At 49.6% G+C, this 13688-nt stretch overlaps 2 protein-coding genes across 3 annotated transcripts; both read left to right on the forward strand.

Annotated features, from left to right (window-relative positions):
- The first annotated feature begins 3702 nt into the window (after positions 1–3702).
- Hoxa2 (homeobox A2) lies at positions 3703–5620 on the forward strand. Its single transcript, XM_021165025.3, has 2 exons — positions 3703–4093; positions 4730–5620. The coding sequence occupies exons 1-2, from the start codon at positions 3715–3717 to the stop codon at positions 5467–5469; spliced, it is 1119 nt and encodes a 372-aa protein (XP_021020684.1). The 5' UTR covers positions 3703–3714; the 3' UTR covers positions 5470–5620.
- Positions 5621–10160: 4540 nt separating this feature from the next.
- Hoxa1 (homeobox A1) lies at positions 10161–11661 on the forward strand. Of its 2 annotated transcripts, none has more exons than XM_021164975.2 (2): positions 10161–10815; positions 11306–11661. In XM_021164975.2, exons 1-2 carry the CDS (start codon positions 10161–10163, stop codon positions 11659–11661), a joined length of 1011 nt encoding a protein of 336 aa, XP_021020634.1. The 2 variants fall into 2 exon arrangements, with proteins under 2 accessions (XP_021020634.1, XP_021020635.1); XM_021164976.2 differs by lacking the exon at positions 11306–11661 and having other exon boundaries at positions 10161–10517; positions 10721–10780.
- Positions 11662–13688: the final 2027 nt, after the last annotated feature.

Consider the following 13688-nt stretch of genomic DNA (forward strand, 5'->3'; position numbering starts at 1 on the left):
AATGCAATTGTACAAGTACTTCTTTCATTTGCTGCTACACAAGCTTAATATTACATTTCCACGTTTGGATTTAAGATAGGATGCCCGCTGACTGGCTGGCAGAGTAAAAGGCAGATACGGGAAAAGGGAAATATTTCCATCTCCAAAATAAAGAATTACAGATCCATGAAGCCAAATTCAGAAAAAGCAAGCTTCACAGCTGTATCTCATCACTAACCCCCTCAGAGGTGGAAGTGAACGACCTGCGTGTGGAGATTGGGGGCATCTGAACCCACATTCTCTCTGGATTGTATCTTTCAGAGGCAGAAGTGGAAAATGTCGCCATTTTGTTTGCAATCTTGAATATCCATCATCATGGCCTCTACCCACCCACACCCCAGGCACCCTAAGAAAATCCTTAAAAGCAAGAGCTGGCTTCATTTCTGGGTACCTGCTGAGTCCCAGAGAGCAGCGTTTAGGAACCCTTTTCATGTTTTAGGAAAATCTTGAGGATACAAAACCAGGCTGCCGCAGAACGCAGGGAGTCTCACGGCCAAAGGGGCTTTCCCCATGTCGTCTATCCTCCTGCTCTTGATCCGTACTCTCTTTTGGCCTGTAGGAAAGTTGGATTTGCTCTCCCCACCCCTATGTCCTTAGGATGCACACATCAGAAATGCAAAGGCTGGAAAACCAGTCTTTGTGAGAACTGGAGCCTTTGGGGTTATTGAAACCGTGCAGATAACAGTAGTCTTTTTATGTAAGCATTTTTAAAAACATGCACAAAATTACCTGAGAAAATAAGGTACAGCATCAAGGGGAAGAGGTGTGTGTGGGGGTGGCCCCCTGAAAACCTTCCAGAGATACTCAGCATTTGAACCTATGCCTACAAACCTTCCCTCTGGCTTCCTCCCTGCCTCAGGGCAGAGATTGTACCACAGAGCCTCTCCTTTTCTTGCCAGTCAAGGCGTTCATTTTGGCTTTCAAAGGAAAAAAAAAATCCACCTCACGTTCAGCTTCCTGGATGTTAAAAAAGAAATAGTTATTAAAATATCTCCAGAGTTAAAGTAATAGATTGGGGGAAGATCTGAATGCTGGAGCCGTCTCAGAAAAGGGTTTTCTTCCAGATGGCTTTTGAATTAAGGCAGCTGAGGAAGGCAAAAAGCTTTTTCACCCACGCAGCCTGACAAAGCCCAATGCTGTGGGCAGCCCTGCTTTCTAACTTTCTTCTGTCTCTCAATGCTTTCTGGTAAAAGCAAATGCCCAAAGCCACCACCCTTCCATCTGCAAAGCACCTTCCCTGAAAGCAGCCTTAGAGCCCTCTCTACGGCCAAACCCCGATCTTTAAAAAGACAAAATTTCCCTGTTTACTTGCGTTTCCTGCCCTCCTCTTTGCTGGGCCACATTTGAGCTTGGAAAAAGCTTGAAGCTGAAATGTGTTCTTAAGGGCCAGAAGCTGTCAGGGCTTTTGGTGAGCAAGATTGATCACATCCAGACTTCCTTCAGAGCTTTGTTTGGAATAAAAGCAAGAAAACGGGAAAAACCCTTACATTTTCCAAAATAGCATCTCTATCTGCAAGGTAATGCTCAGAGCTGGTCAAGGTTGGAGACCACTTTAGAGCCAAACCCCTTAACTGCTAGCCTCAGAGATGGAGTTCTGCCCTTGCTCCTTGGTCGGCCTTTCTTGTTTTCTGCATAGAATTTTCTCCCCCACCAACCTTTCTCTCCTTGGCCATCAGAATGATTTATTTTCCTGCCACTGATGCCTGCCGGCCTGGGGCATTCTGATCACTTGGTCCATTTCAAAGGAAGAAGAAGAAGAAAAAAAAAAAAAAAAACGAATCTTCTCCATCCATCCTTGGGGTTTGGGGGAGAGAAGGTACCTTCATCAGATCTCTCTCTCTCTCTCTCTCTCTCTCTCTCTCTCTCTCTCTCTCTCTCTCTCTCTCTCTCTCTCTCCTTTCTGGTTTGGTGATTTTTTTTTTTATTTTAAATTCTTGCTTGGTATCTAAAGGTGTTGTCTTTTGAATCCTTCAGCCCTGTCCAGCACTCAGTCTGAAGTCCTGTCTCAGAACTGGAGGAAAGAGAATGAAAGGAGAAGTAGAAGCGATGTCACTCCTCCTTGAGATGCCCTCTCTTCTGCAGTGCTGTTCCCACAACAGAACCAGGGGTGCGATTCTCCCTGGTGCCCAAGAGCAGGAAGGTGTGAGAGGCAATTCAGGCTGCCAAGAAACACTCGCTGCATCTGAACCAACCAGTCCCCAACCAGAGTGACAAGGACTCGAAGAAGAGTAGGAGGGAAAGAGGGACCAAGGAACAAGAGTCCTTTCTGTCCCTGCTGACAAGTTCCAGCACTCTTCCTGGAAGTCGGAAATACTCACCGCACCCGAGCCCTACGGGTATGAAACCCAGAGTGCCAGGAGCCGCACGAGCCTGCTCGGGACGGCATTGTTTTGGCTGGCCGCCGCCCAGGCTACGGGGATTTGGACACAAGGACCTGGGGCTGCTGTCTCTCTTGGCACATGCATCTATCTTTCTCCAGCCACTCCTGAGAAGTTGATGGCGAAGGAAGATCAGCAGGCTTCGAGAGCCGCCTCTCGTTTTCCGCTGCCCGCAGGAACCAGATGCGAAGCTGCCGTGGAAAAGCCGGCTAACAATGGGCCAGGGGCGCAGGTCCCAGGCTGGACATTAAGAGGAGGCGAGAGGCTGGGAGGGAGGAGAAGGGGACAGGATAGAGTGGGGTGGGGGAAGGAGAGAGGAAAAAAGGAAAGGAGAAAGGAGAGGAGAGGAGAGAGGGAGGGAGGGAGGAGAGAGAGAGAGAGAGAGAGAGAGAGAGAGAGAGAGAGAGAGAGAGAGAAGAATGAATATGAATCGGTTCTGAGAACTGATTTTGGAAAAAGAGGAGGAAGAGGAAAGGTGAACCCCAATATTATCTCCTCTCTCTCTCTCTCTCTCTCTCTCTCTCTCTCTCTCTCTCTCTCTCTCTCTCTCTCTCTCTCTCCTCTCTCTCTCCCCCTCTGCTCCTTTCTCTTGCCTTAGCAGAACTTATGTGGCTGAGATGCAGGGCCCTGGGGTGTCAAAACTTTGAAGATTAATGGATTACTTTGTTAATGACTGCAGGCGTCAGGCTGAGGTGCTTAAATGATTTGTGAGGTGCGAGGCGTCTTCCCGACAGTCCCAAACAATGCGCGGAGTGTGCGGGGGAGGCAGAGGGCAGCCACTGGCGGGACGGCAGCAGGGCTCACACGCACACACTCACACACACACTCCAGGGAGCACACTAGATCCTTGCAGATCAGGAGGCAAACAGGCACTCTCGCCCCCCACGCACTCCCGGGGCATTACCATCCACACCCACATATATGTATTTTTGCCCTGAAAAAAAGTGTAAATAAAGCCTCGATGGCCCCCAATGAGGCGTTCCTTTCTGACTTTTTTGGATCAATCAAACAGACAGTGGCTTCTTTTGATTAAAGCCCAAATTGTCATTGGGCAGAAGCAATCATGTGACAGCCAATTCGGTCCAATTTCAACCTTGTCTCCATGAATTCAATAGTTTAATAGTAGCGCGGTCCCCATACGGCTGTAATCAGTGAATTAGAAAAAAAACACCCCAGCAGCGATCTTCTATGATAGATTTTTTTTTCCTTCGCGCTCGCCTTTTTCCTGGGCCTTGCCCCCCCAAAGCCCCTCCAAAAGAGGGAACTTTTCCTCCGAGGGGGCTCCAAGGAGAAGGCCATGAATTACGAATTTGAGCGAGAGATTGGTTTTATCAATAGCCAGCCGTCGCTCGCTGAGTGCCTGACATCTTTTCCCCCTGTCGCTGATACATTTCAAAGTTCATCAATCAAGACCTCGACGCTTTCACACTCGACACTGATTCCTCCTCCTTTTGAGCAGACCATTCCCAGCCTGAACCCGGGCAGTCACCCTCGCCACGGCGCTGGCGCTGGCGGCCGCCCCAAGTCGAGCCCCGCGGGCAGTCGCGGCAGCCCGGTGCCTGCCGGCGCCCTGCAGCCGCCTGAGTATCCCTGGATGAAGGAGAAGAAGGCGGCCAAGAAAACCGCGCTGCCGCCCGCCGCCGCCTCCACGGGCCCTGCCTGCCTCGGCCACAAAGGTCAGTCCGGAGACTTGGCCCCAGGTCTCGGGGACCCTCGTCCCCCTCCGGGCTTCCCTAGGAGCGGTTGTGGGGGAGGGGACCATGAGCTTCGAGGGAAGGGGGAGAGAGATGCCTGGTGGCGGGTCTCATGCCCCTGTGGTCTCAGGAGTGGGTTTGGTGGAGGAGAAAATAGATCCCGAGTCCCACAATGAGACATATATATTTTGAGGAGGGGGGGCACTTTCCCTAACTTGTGTAATGTAGGATGATTTATTTGAGTTGGAACTGACCTCCTCTTGTCTAGTTGTCCTAGAGTTTGGCTTTTTGACAGTAATGAAGAGTGATAGACCGCTCTTGCTCAGCTAAGCAGCTGATGCATTAATTATAAATTGTGTTGTAGCTAATATAAAGTTTGCTCCCGGATGAAGAGGTTGGGGGGAGCCACAGGCAGGAATTTGATGGAGGTGGAAGAGACTGGACTTCCCCGGGCTGGGCTCCCAGGAAGGGCAGCACAATAGCTGCACTGCATCCAGGGGCGGCCATTTTGTTGCAGTTGATCTTTTCTGCTGTATTTATGCTCCAGTGGAATAACCCTGCTCGGACCCTTCCACCTTCAACTGTATGTGTGTCTCTTGTTGGTTTCCCTTTCTGCAGAATCCCTGGAAATAGCTGATGGCAGCGGCGGGGGATCCAGGCGTCTGAGAACTGCATACACCAACACTCAGCTTTTGGAGCTGGAAAAGGAATTTCATTTCAACAAGTACCTTTGCAGACCCCGCAGGGTGGAAATCGCCGCGCTGCTGGATTTGACCGAGAGACAAGTGAAAGTGTGGTTTCAGAACCGGAGGATGAAGCATAAGAGGCAAACCCAGTGCAAGGAGAACCAAAACAGCGAAGGGAAATTTAAAAACCTGGAGGACTCGGACAAAGTGGAGGAAGACGAGGAAGAGAAGTCACTCTTTGAGCAAGCCCTCAGTGTCTCCGGGGCCCTTCTGGAGAGGGAAGGTTACACTTTTCAGCAAAATGCCCTCTCTCAACAGCAGGCTCCCAATGGACACAATGGCGACTCCCAAACTTTCCCAGTTTCGCCTTTAACCAGCAATGAGAAAAATTTGAAACATTTTCAGCACCAGTCACCCACTGTTCCTAACTGCTTGTCAACAATGGGCCAGAACTGTGGAGCTGGCCTAAACAATGACAGTCCCGAGGCCATCGAGGTCCCCTCTTTGCAGGACTTCAATGTTTTCTCCACAGATTCCTGCCTGCAGCTTTCAGATGCACTGTCGCCCAGCTTGCCTGGCTCCCTGGACAGTCCTGTAGATATCTCAGCTGACAGCTTTGACTTTTTTACAGACACACTCACCACAATCGACCTACAGCATCTGAATTACTAAGAACATTAAAGCAAAACAAAGCTTCACAAAACAAAACGCCTTTGACCAGGTGGCTTTGCCTTCTTTTATTCCGGGAGTTGATTTTCGTTTTAGTTTCTTCTTGATCTACCCCTACTCTCCGTTTAATGTTCTCCCCTGACCCAGTTTTAAAGCCATCTCTTGCAAATTATGTTGGCGTTCTAAGTGGTTTTTACACAGAGCCCAACAAGCTTCTATGTGATTTTCCTGAAAAACAAAACAGGAGGCCTGCAAGAAAGTGACCATAAATTGTCTTGTCACTTTCTGTTTATTTTTGTACCACATTAGGATGCATTGTCATGCGTATTTTTGGTAGAATAAATTCTCCTTTGCTATAAGTAGCTTTCTTATTTTTTCTTCCCCTCTTTCTCAAGACTCATACTGATTTCTTATACTTCTTTTAGTCTAACATGGTAAATAAAAGTCTGGTCACAATTTACTTTTTCAATCTTAATATATTTTATTAGGGTGGCATGTTCAAAGCCTGCAACAAACAGCAACGAAGAAGAAAACCAGAAAGTGCTGGGGCTTCTGGCAAGACTTTTTTTTATTCCCCCTCCCCCCCAAGGGAATGAATTTGGTTTTCGGTGTTGAGACTCAGGCCATAGAGTTACGTTAGTAATAGAAATGGGCTTGGGCATCCTGAGTTGGCCTTAGCCCAAGCTTTTGAGCATGGAGAGGAAAAGTGCCTACAAAAACTTCCAGTTCTAGGAGTGGAGTAGAGTGGAGTTCCCTTAACAAGCTGCTAGTTTCTAGGTCAATAACGGAGTTATCAAAAATTCATTTATTTATACACATTTGTTTCAAACATCTACGTTCCAACTCTTCCTTTCCCTCCCCCACACCCCCCGTTTTCAGTGTGGTTGATTAATCTCCCAGCTGTGGATGGGTTCAGGAAAAACAGACCTAAAAGACAGAGGAAAACAAGACAAAACAAAAACCACGGTTACTAGCTGGGAAATGCATGCCAGGAAGGGCTCTTTCCAGCCATCCCAGGATTCTTGCCCTCACCACACACACACACACACACACACACACACACACACACACACACACACACACACACACAATCGATATTTAATCCTTAAGTCTGTTTACATTGCTAATAATAAATCATTAAAGGTTTGAAGTCAGGTTAGCAAGTGGAGATTTTAAAAGTGTTTTTGCACCCTAGATATTAATTAACCCAGTTTATTAGACAGAGAAGGAGCACTTTAAATGAAATATCAATAAAATGTGATCTAGGGTATGTTATTGGGCTGTTCTGTTTTTTCCTTCTTTTGTCTCCTCCCACTATTTATTTATTTATTTATTTATTTATTTTCCTTTCTGGGTTCTATTCTGGTGACTTACCGTGAGAAACTGCAGCAACATGTGCGTGGGGGGGGGGCGGTGATTGATGGAAGAACCCAGTTCTTAATAGCAAAAGCTTGGGAATTACAACGAAACCTCGGACTTTTTTCAGGGGTTTGCTCTCTACCTTTCCTTCACCCTCTACTCCCCCAATCCCTCAGCAGCCTCGGTACGTGGGGACTGTGGTGGTTTTCAGGCCCCAGGCTCTGAGATCTGAGCAGGGTGTCCCGGCTGTGGCCAGGGCTGCGCAGTTCCTGGATGCGATTCGTCCTAAGCTCATAAATCAAACGCTTTCTATGAATGAGAATGTCATCAAAGAGATCAATTGCAGGAACACATGCACAAATAAAAATCCTCTTACGTATTTGCCGGGGATCCCCGTCCGAAAGCATTAAGTTAGAAGGCGTTTAGTCATAATTCATTTTTATTGCTCTTTTAAAACAACAGCTTGGCTGAGCCGCGGATGCCAAGAACGGCTCCGGGCCTCGGTTTGTCTCCTCCTCCCTCATTCTCTTTCCAGTAGAAGAGCCCTGAAAAGAGGCACTTGGAGCCAAGCATGCCGCTTGCAGAGGATTATTTCACTCATGACCCAAGCTCGCCTTTCACCCACTCTCCTGGGGCTATTTAAAGACACTTCAGCTCGATTCCCGCGTGGGTCGCTGGCCTCCTTGCTGCTCAAAAGACCAAAGGTCTCTTACCCTGCTCAGTGGCCTTCCTGATTCATCTGGGGTGGGGGCTGGGAAAGAATCTGAGCTGCAAAAGCCTACCGCTCCAAGCTCCGGGTGAGCCTCCTCGGGAAAGCGTGGGCCTGCAGTCAGCAGAGGCCAAGCTGGTGGTTAATGGGGCAAGGTCTGCGGAGGCCCCGGGCGAGCGCTGCTGCGCTGTGGGTCCAGTAGTGTGTTTGTGTTGCTGATGAAAACACCCCACGTAGGCTACCCAGAAAAACAGGTGAAGGAAGAGGGCTTGGGGGAGTGAGAACTAGCAGGAGGGGAGCGGAGGCCTGGGGGTAGCTTTTAGGCAGGCGTCCTGGAGCCTGTAGGTTAATGCAAATCGGTACCAAGGGGGCCCACAGACGCCCCCTCGTCCCCCCAGTCGCCCCCCCAGCCGCCGCAAGAGGCAAGGGGAAGAAGGAATGAACTGCCTTCTGCTGAGAGAGGCCCTCACCCGCGCCCACAGCATCAAGCCTCTCTCACTTCCTGTTCCTGACTCACAGGAGTCCCTTCTTTCCTTTTAGCCGGAGGACTGTCCTCCCAAAAGACTCTACTTGGATGGTTCCCCAGAAGATGAGGCTAAGGCAGGACACTTCCTGGGTGCTCCTCCCTTTACCATGCTTTGGGGCGAGTCATGGGTCACAGAGAAATACTACTCCCCGAATAAGTGGTTGGGGTAAGTGTTCAGTTGTCACTAAGGGGGACCAGGGACATAGGTCTGCTTAGGTTTCCAGGAGGATGGCCAGGTTTGCTGGGGGCGGGGTTGAGAGATGTGGGGGAGGGGACAACTTCTACGTGTGGAAAACAAACACAACCCAGAAGCCCGAAGAGTGACTTTGCATTCTTCTTCCTTTCCTATAGAGAAGGGATCCCCCAAACTCACACGTAAATTACACTGTTAATTTCATGCCTGATATAAAGCTAGAAGTATCGAGAAGAAAACCTGTGCAGAACTGTCTGCACGGTGTTTCTTAAGTGACCGCTGAATTTTTCCTCCTTAAGACTATGTCCATTCTCATCTCTGTTTGGCCTTTTCTTTCTCCAAGCTTAGAGTTGACATGACATCTAATAGTAAACAGCAATTACTGACACCATCAGCATCATTGCAGGACAAGGTTGATGGGAAACAGGACCTCTGTCCTGGGATGATGCTCACATCTGCACGTGTCTCTCTGGGGAGTGACATGCAGGTTCACACAAGCCCTTTGGAAAGGGTCCCATCCACTCAGCCATCTGTCCATGCCCCTCCCACCTGCCGGTCCTCACCCCCCCCCCCCAGCCCCCAGTCCACACAGGCAATAGGGGATGGTGGGAAGAGGGGGCTCTTCCACTCCTAACTTGCCTCTCCTGGAAGAGAGAAACTCGACGGGGGAGGTCTGCATACTTTTTAGGAGCTGCCTGTTATCTGCCCCTCTGAGGCCTACCCTAGAGTGAGCATGCTCCTGGGTCTCTAAGAGTTGGCAGATGGTCTGCAGCTCAGGCTCAGCCCTCACGCCAGTCAGCCACGTCTGCTGGCGTCAACTATCTCCTCTGCCTTCTACTCCTTAAACTCCAGTAGCAGAGTAGCCCCGATCTTGCAGGGCTACCAAGAGCAAAGCGACTGAGAAGGAGAGAGGGGAAGAGAAGGAGGGGAGAGGGAGAGGCAGAGAAGAGTGGACACCCGGCCTTTCCCAGAGAGCTGGGTTCCTAGGCCTTCCCCGCCCCACCCCACACCCCCCCCCCCATCCCGGGACCCTGGGGTCGAATTACAGAAGCTCCCATTGCCGTGCTATTGGCCGGCAGGAATCAGGGAAGAGGGCTCTAAGACCCTTTGGATGAGGACAGAAGTTTCTTTTCTTGCTTTGGTCCCCAGCACATTCACCATGGTTCCTCCCAGTCAATCCTCTGCGCACGTCCCTCTACATTCCGAGGCTGGCGAGCCAGTGACGCAACCTCGCCCTAGGCGCCGGGATTCCGGGCTCAGGTCTCTGCAGGGGTTGGGTAGTGGCGGCCGTCCCCCGAGCTGAGGGCGTGGTGTCTGTTGGATTCCCACCCTTCCCACCCCGAGTGCTCCCAGCTCCGCCAGGGTCCTTGCGACCACGCAGAGATTTTCGGCCCACAAGATGCCCGCCACAAGAGAGCCAGGAGGCCTCATCCCCTCTCACCTCTTACCAGTTCAGCTTTCTGGGCTGGGTGGGGAAGGGGCCGCGGAGGGGGCCTCCCATCCCCCCACATCTGGCGGCGGAGGCGCGCAGAGCCGGGCGCGCGCAGATGGCAGTCTCGACTCCCTTTGGTCCCAGTGCTCCAAGTCAGCTCCGGGAGCGGCCGCAGCTACTGCCGCGGCCCGGGCTGCCTGGGGGGGCGAGCGCGCGTCACCTACACTGAGGAGCGCCGGGGATTTAAATGCCACTGAAACGGTGATCCATCACGGCCGCAGCCGGTAAACTTTCGCAGGCGGCTCAGCCATTGGCTGGCAGAGTCACGTGTCCTTCCCCGCGAGCCCTCCGCCTGCCCGCCCCGCCTCTTGCGCACTGTACATTCATATCATTTTTCTTCTCTGGTCCTATGGAGGAAGTGAGAAAGTTGGCACGGTCACCCAGGGCTTCGCAGGACCCAATCACTCAGTGACAGATGGACAATGCAAGAATGAACTCCTTTCTGGAATACCCCATCCTTGGCAGTGGCGACTCTGGGACCTGCTCCGCGCGAGCTTACCCCTCTGACCATGGGATTACAACTTTCCAATCCTGCGCGGTCAGTGCCAACAGCTGCGGCGGCGACGACCGCTTCCTAGTGGGCAGGGGGGTGCAGATCAGCTCGCCCCACCACCACCACCACCACCACCACCATCACCACCCCCAGACGGCTACTTACCAGACTTCTGGAAACCTTGGGGTTTCTTATTCCCACTCGAGTTGTGGTCCAAACTATGGCGCGCAGAACTTCAGTGCGCCTTATGGCCCCTATGGATTAAATCAGGAAGCAGACGTAAGTGGTGGGTACCCCCCGTGCGCTCCCGCTGTTTACTCTGGAAACCTCTCGACTCCCATGGTCCAGCATCACCACCACCACCAGGGTTATGCTGGGGGCACAGTGGGCTCGCCCCAGTACATTCACCACTCATATGGACAAGAGCAGCAGACTCTGGCCCTGGCCACGTATAATAACTCCTTATCCCCTCTCCACGCCAGCCACCAAGAAGCCTGTCGTTCCCCTGCTTCAGAGACGTCTTCTCCAGCGCAGACCTTTGACTGGATGAAAGTTAAAAGAAACCCTCCCAAAACAGGTAAGTCCTGCCGGCTGACAGACAAATGCTGTTCGATTTTTGAAAGGGGCCGGCACACCTAGTTTCCTAGGAAAATGAATGATTTTTTTAAAAGATTGGTTCTTGTTTACGTCTAATGTCATCTAGAGTTGTAGTGAGTGGTGTAGGGTGCCCAGGTGTGCAGAGGCAAAAGCGTTTCACAGGGGCTGAGGTTTAAGTGGTCTAGAGTTAGATAGTGTGCGGGGAGTGGGAGGTGGTGATGGTGGTGATGGTGATGTTCTGTTAATATCTACAAGGCTCCATTAATCACGAGCCTGATCACAATAATGGTTGACTTCAGGTTAACACTGCTTACACATCGTTCGTCACTGGCGCTTCCCGATAGGGTTTGTGCTCGCTCAGTAGTTAACCGAATATTGCCTCAAGCTTGGGGCAATCTGGATAAAGGTTTAAGTTGTTTTTTTTTTTTTTTTTTTTTTTTTACCTTTTCTCTCTTCCTTCCCTACCCTAGGGAAAGTTGGAGAGTACGGCTACGTGGGTCAACCCAACGCAGTGCGCACCAATTTCACCACCAAGCAGCTCACAGAGCTGGAGAAGGAGTTCCACTTCAACAAGTACCTCACACGAGCGCGCAGGGTGGAGATTGCGGCTTCCCTACAGCTCAATGAGACCCAGGTGAAGATCTGGTTCCAGAATCGCCGCATGAAGCAGAAGAAGCGTGAGAAGGAGGGGCTCCTGCCCATCTCCCCCGCCACTCCTCCTGGAAGCGATGAGAAAACGGAAGAATCATCTGAGAAATCTAGCCCCTCGCCCAGTGCCCCTTCTCCGGCATCGTCTACCTCAGACACTCTGACTACCTCCCACTGAGGCTACTCCAGCCCAACTCTGTAGCCCAGGCTTCTCCCCGGACTGGGATTTCTTACCCAAAGCACATTCTTAGCTTATCTTCCTTTCTTTACAGACTCTCTCTTCCTTTCTCATCCCATCTGGGGAGCTCCTGGCCAAGATAAGGTATTTCCAGAGAATTCTGGAGCCTTGGTTGGAAGTTAACTCCTTCATCCACATCAACTGCTGATGGTTCCCAACATCCTTTCCTTCACTGTTGTGAGATTCCCCCCCCCCCCCCCCAACCTATGGTTCCTTTCAGATGTTGGCTGGAGAACAGTTAGTTCCCTTTGCCATCAGACATTTGCAGGAAGGAGGCATCTCTCCTTTTATCTATGTATTGTTCTTCTCCACCTGGCCCTTAAGTAGGACATAGAGGAGAGTGTCCAAAGACTCATGAAGAAGAGATGCACTGTGTTTACACAATTAATTCACCCCTTAACTTAGCTGGTTTCATGTGTGTGAGTTTGCTGGCTGTAAATGCTTTCCCGTCAGAGATTTATCTTTATACACATTTTATAGAAATATGTAGGTCACTAAATCAAACAGGGTGGACAAATTCTCAAAACTGATACAGTTCATGTGTGATTATGGGCGAAAGAAGAAAACCTCTTTCATTCAAACAGAGTCAGATGCCTCAGAAGTTGGCCTCAATTGGTTCTTTCAGAGTTAAGAAGGCCTGCCAAGCACTTTTCCTGTGCCAAGTCTTCCCAAACTCTAACCAACTCTCCCTGCTTCTCTGGCCACCCTGCATTTAAAAATCATGCTGGGTCATTTGTAACCTAAGGGTATCCATTCTTTCAACCACCCTTTCTTTCCACACTGTCTTGTATCATGGCTGGATCCAGTGTATTTCCAGCTAATTGTTAATGTGATGGATGGCACAATGAATGTATATTTTGTGTGATTCGTGACTAGTCTTCTGCATGTCGCACAATGTTTTGATGTCCCTGAAATATCGCACTGAGTTCTATCAGTTATTCTTTGTGAGCCTATGATAGTCTCCGTTTCCTGTACAATCATGAACAGCTCTGAGATCCTGGAGTGATTGGTCCAGAGCAGAGTTTACGGGTCTTAAGATGTCTGTAATAAAAGTATTCAAGTTTTAGGTATGCCTAAGCATCTTGCGTATTTGGCTGGACTTCAGTGGTTGCTTATTACTAAGTTGGCCCATTTCACATGGGGAAGGGAGGGTGGTGTTTATTTTCAAAGAAGTAGGCTTTCCTCTGTCATGAAGCTTGCAGCTTTCCCTAGAAGAACATTTTCATCCAACCTATGTCTATTTAATGCACCGATCTTTTTACAATAACAACAGCTCTTTTTATTATAATCAGAGTTCAAACTGAAAAAAAAAACAGTAAAGAAATATATGACAGAGATCTCTATTTGCAACAAACATGGATACTTCCTGGGTCAAGTGCTAACCTTTTCACCTCCAACTGAATGTTGACATAAACATAAACCCAGCCCCTTTCAAAAGCTGAAAACTGTCTTCAGTCACTCTTTCCTCACATTCTTGAACCCAGAGCAAAGAGACTCACATTTAATCAGCTTCAGTATAAAGCTATGGTAAGGATGTAAGGATGTCCCCGGTTCCTTTTTTTTTTGGATTGTCGGGCTATATTACCTTTTAAGTTGATGGTCTGTTCTCAATAAAGCCTTGCCTTCTTTTCCCTATTTACATCAGCATCCACCCCTCCCAGCAGTTCCTTACATCTCTGCCTTGCATATCTTAAGATTCAACTTTCATTACCACCATGGCTATAAAGGGTCTAGGTACATCTCTAATTCTGTACCGTAACATCACCTGGAAAGCGATTTACACTCTCTTCTCCAGATTCAGACTCTTCCAGGTGAGCTCAAACCAAGTGTTTGTATATCCAAATTGTGTCAGATCAAAGCATGTGTCAGATGAGAGGAGATCAACATATGACTGAGTTCAGCATGGCTCTTCTAGACCTCTTGACAGTTTGCTATTATTTTTAACATATTTCAGGGCTTAAGCAACA

The sequence above is a fragment of the Mus caroli genome, unplaced genomic scaffold, assembly GCF_978045245.1.
Source record: "Mus caroli unplaced genomic scaffold, Mus_caroli_1 scaffold_7, whole genome shotgun sequence".
Taxonomy (NCBI): domain Eukaryota; kingdom Metazoa; phylum Chordata; class Mammalia; order Rodentia; family Muridae; genus Mus; species Mus caroli.

What these genes read in the sequence shown, in the direction of transcription:
- Hoxa2 (XM_021165025.3), top strand. Translation starts at nt 3,715, where the DNA reads ATGAATTACGAATTTGAGCGAGAGATTGGTTTTATCAATAGCCAGCCG. An exon ending in TGCCTGCCTCGGCCACAAAG is followed by an intron (nt 4,094 to 4,729) that starts GTCAGTCCGGAG and finishes CCCTTTCTGCAG; the next exon opens with AATCCCTGGAAATAGCTGAT.
- Hoxa1 (XM_021164975.2), top strand. Translation starts at nt 10,161, where the DNA reads ATGGACAATGCAAGAATGAACTCCTTTCTGGAATACCCCATCCTTGGC. An exon ending in AAGAAACCCTCCCAAAACAG is followed by an intron (nt 10,816 to 11,305) that starts GTAAGTCCTGCC and finishes TCCCTACCCTAG; the next exon opens with GGAAAGTTGGAGAGTACGGC.